We start from the raw sequence: 2,926 nt of genomic DNA, 5'->3' as shown, positions 1-2,926 counted from the left end.
TTTCACCCAACTAACCTCAGATTGTGCCCCCTTGTTCTTGTGATCACTTTCCTATTAAAAACACTTCCCTCCTGGACCTTATTTAACCCTTTAACATATTTAAATGTTTCGATCATGTCCCCCCTTTCTCCTTCTGTCCTCCAGACTATACAGATTGAGTTCATTAAGTCTTTCCTGATAGGTTTTATGCTTAAGATCTTCCACCATTTTTGTAGCCTGCATTTGGACCCGTTCTATTTTATCAATAGCTTTTTGTAGGTGAGATAAATCCTCGAATCACAGGTGAAAGCAAACAGACAAAAACAGAGAAAGTCAGAAACAAAGAAGTTATCAGGTTCTGGTGGAGCCAGAGACATTTTTTTATGGGAAGCTTCAAATAATTTTACAGAGGGATGTTCTCACAGGCGCAACAAGACTACATGTTACAAAGCAAAGTCAGTTCAATTAAATGAATCCAGGTCAAGGAATTTCCCCCAAATCTCCTAGTTTCTATCCAACCACAGTTTATTCTTGTAGGATTCCTCCCATCGCAGCATTCAGTGAATAAAATTAGGAATATTTTTTTTCCAAAAAATAAGGCACCTGGTTAAAAAAAGAGTCCAAACACTTATGCATTAGAATAAATTTGTCTTACAGCAGTCGATTGAAAAACTTCCTTGCTAAGCTAAACACACATGAGGTTCTTGGCTTTAAAAACAATATCTATGATTTTTTTTAAAGTTTAGGTGGGAGAAATGTAAAACATTCACTTAAATGTTTTATAACTGTTTTTCTTTCACATTTCCATCTCCTTAGATATATGCATGCAAATTATGTACCCATAAGCCTACCATCTCCCCTGCATTGCATTCCAGTTAAGTCATCTTGTAGCATGGCGTGGCTTATATCAAGTCAGCAAATGGGGTACTTTTTCAGGTTTCCTTCTTACTCATTTGCAATTCCTCTCCTCCCCGCTCCCGAGCACTAACAAAATTCATATTCTGTTTCTTCTATCTTTCCCCCCATACACAGATGTGATATTTTACCGCAATAAGCCCCAATGTTGAAATAGCAATTATGGTGAGTATATTGTGCTGAGTAAGAAAGCATATTGCCATGGCCTTTATTGGTACAATTGATCCGTGTTTAAGAATAGAACTGTTCTGTGCCGTATCACCTGCGTTTGCTTAAACTTTCATATCAGGTACACAGCCTAGAAAAAAGTAAGAGAAATGAGAAGGAACCCCATGCTTACAAAGCCACGCTAGCCGCAATGCAGTTCGTGGCAGGTGCTGTCTTTTTCTGCCTCCAAGCAAACATTTTCTTAAGCTCCCCCCTAAACCGATCATGTAGCCAGGCATAAAGGAAGGCATTTGTGCAAGCAGACATCATTGCAAACCAATGGCAAATCAGCTGAATAAGGTTGAAGTATTGCTTGTCTATCAGTCCGATCTCGATGTCTTTGATGACATTGAAGAGATGCAGAGGCAGCCAGCAAACTCCAAAGGCAGTGACCACCAAGACGAGCAGACGAAATGTCTTCCTCCGCTTAGCTCGGTCGCACTCAACTTGACTCTGGGTAACGTTACCAGGAACGATTCGGTTTTTCAGCTTGACCGAGATCCTCAGGTAGGAAACAGATATGACGGCTAAGGGCAGAATATAGGTGAGGATGAGGGTGCTGTAGGCATAGGCTAAGCGATCCCTCTTCCTGTGGAACCAAAATTCTTCACAGATGGAGAAGTCCAACTCTGGAAATTCTGCATAGTAAGTACGGACCAAGGCTGGGGCAGCTAATATGCAACTCAACAGCCAAATAGCAGCCAGGATATATGCACAGATGGATATTGTAAGTCTCCTCCGAAGGGGATAAACCATGGTGAAGTACCTGTCTACAGCAATGACAGTCAGGGTGAAAACAGAGACAAATACAGTGACCGGCTGCATCAGGAACACAAAGTAACACATGAAATGTCCATAGATCCACCCCCTGGGCTCAAAGGCATACGCCAATGTCAGTGGCACGCAGGTGGCACACATTAACATGTCTGAGAATGCCAAGTTGCCCACAAGGAAATTAGTGACATTGTGCATTTTTTTAGTCTTGCAGATAACGTAAATAAGGAGGTAATTCCCAATGACACCAACAAAGACCACCAGAGAATAGCAAGGAATAATGAGAGGCTTGAAGAACTGGATAAGTTGGAGCCCCAGGAAGAGGCTGCTGGTGTTGCTCTGAATTGCAGACAGAAGACTCTGAGAGGTCAGGTTTGCTGGCTCCATTGCCTTTTCCAACTGCTACAATTTCCTTGCCAATAAAATTAATCTGAGCACACAGGCATGCCCATATGGCCATTAATTTTTTAAAAAAATCATCTTGGGATGATGGACAGATTTTATCTTGAGTTTGGCCACCTGACATTTACATTTGCACATATTCATCTGCAAAAAAGAGACAGGGGAGGGTGAGTTTTAGCAGACGCTTCCTTACACATAGGAATAATAAGATACAATCAATCTGGTGGCACCCTCTTTTTTCTTTCCGCGTAAATCTAACTCTGTCCCTTTAAAAACATGCAGCTGAGAAAATCATTATTTGCACTAAGAACTATACTTACGGCTGTTCTCCCCACAAGTCATTCTGCGTCTTCTTCTTCCTCTTAATCCCATTTGATTTTCAAATCCATAACCAGTTAGAGCTGCTTGTTAACAGCAAGAGAGGAGGGAGCGAGTGAGCAAGCTATGCTTGCTGAATTAAAATACACAGATTGAAGGTTTTTAGCAGGCTTCCCTATATATTCAAAAATGAATTTGAGGGGAGGGATCTCTCTCCATTTGTTGCGTGCCTTCAGGAAAGTCTGCGAATTTCTCTTTTCTCTCTCGCAAGCCATCTCTGAGACACTTTATCAATGAAAGCATCAGAGGTCAATCAGATGTTGAGTTTCCC

The 2,926-nt window shown here is 41.4% G+C and overlaps 1 protein-coding gene across 1 annotated transcript; it reads right to left on the bottom strand.

Moving 5' to 3' along the window:
• Window positions 1-1,230: 1,230 nt before the first annotated feature.
• On the bottom strand, window positions 1,231-2,262 carry LOC139168421 (prolactin-releasing peptide receptor-like). Its single transcript, XM_070754003.1, has one exon. It carries the CDS (start codon window positions 2,260-2,262, stop codon window positions 1,231-1,233), a length of 1,032 nt encoding a protein of 343 aa, XP_070610104.1.
• Between the last annotated feature and the right edge of the window lie 664 nt (window positions 2,263-2,926).

Source organism: Erythrolamprus reginae, chromosome 5, assembly GCF_031021105.1.
Source record: "Erythrolamprus reginae isolate rEryReg1 chromosome 5, rEryReg1.hap1, whole genome shotgun sequence".
Taxonomy (NCBI): Eukaryota; Metazoa; Chordata; class Lepidosauria; order Squamata; family Dipsadidae; genus Erythrolamprus; species Erythrolamprus reginae.
The sequence above is the reverse complement of the archived record's forward strand: the minus strand, read 5'-3'. Positions and strand labels throughout refer to the sequence as shown.

Excerpts from the sequence above, each read along its gene's own strand:
- LOC139168421 (XM_070754003.1), bottom strand. The coding sequence starts at position 2,262 with ATGGAGCCAGCAAACCTGACCTCTCAGAGTCTTCTGTCTGCAATTCAG.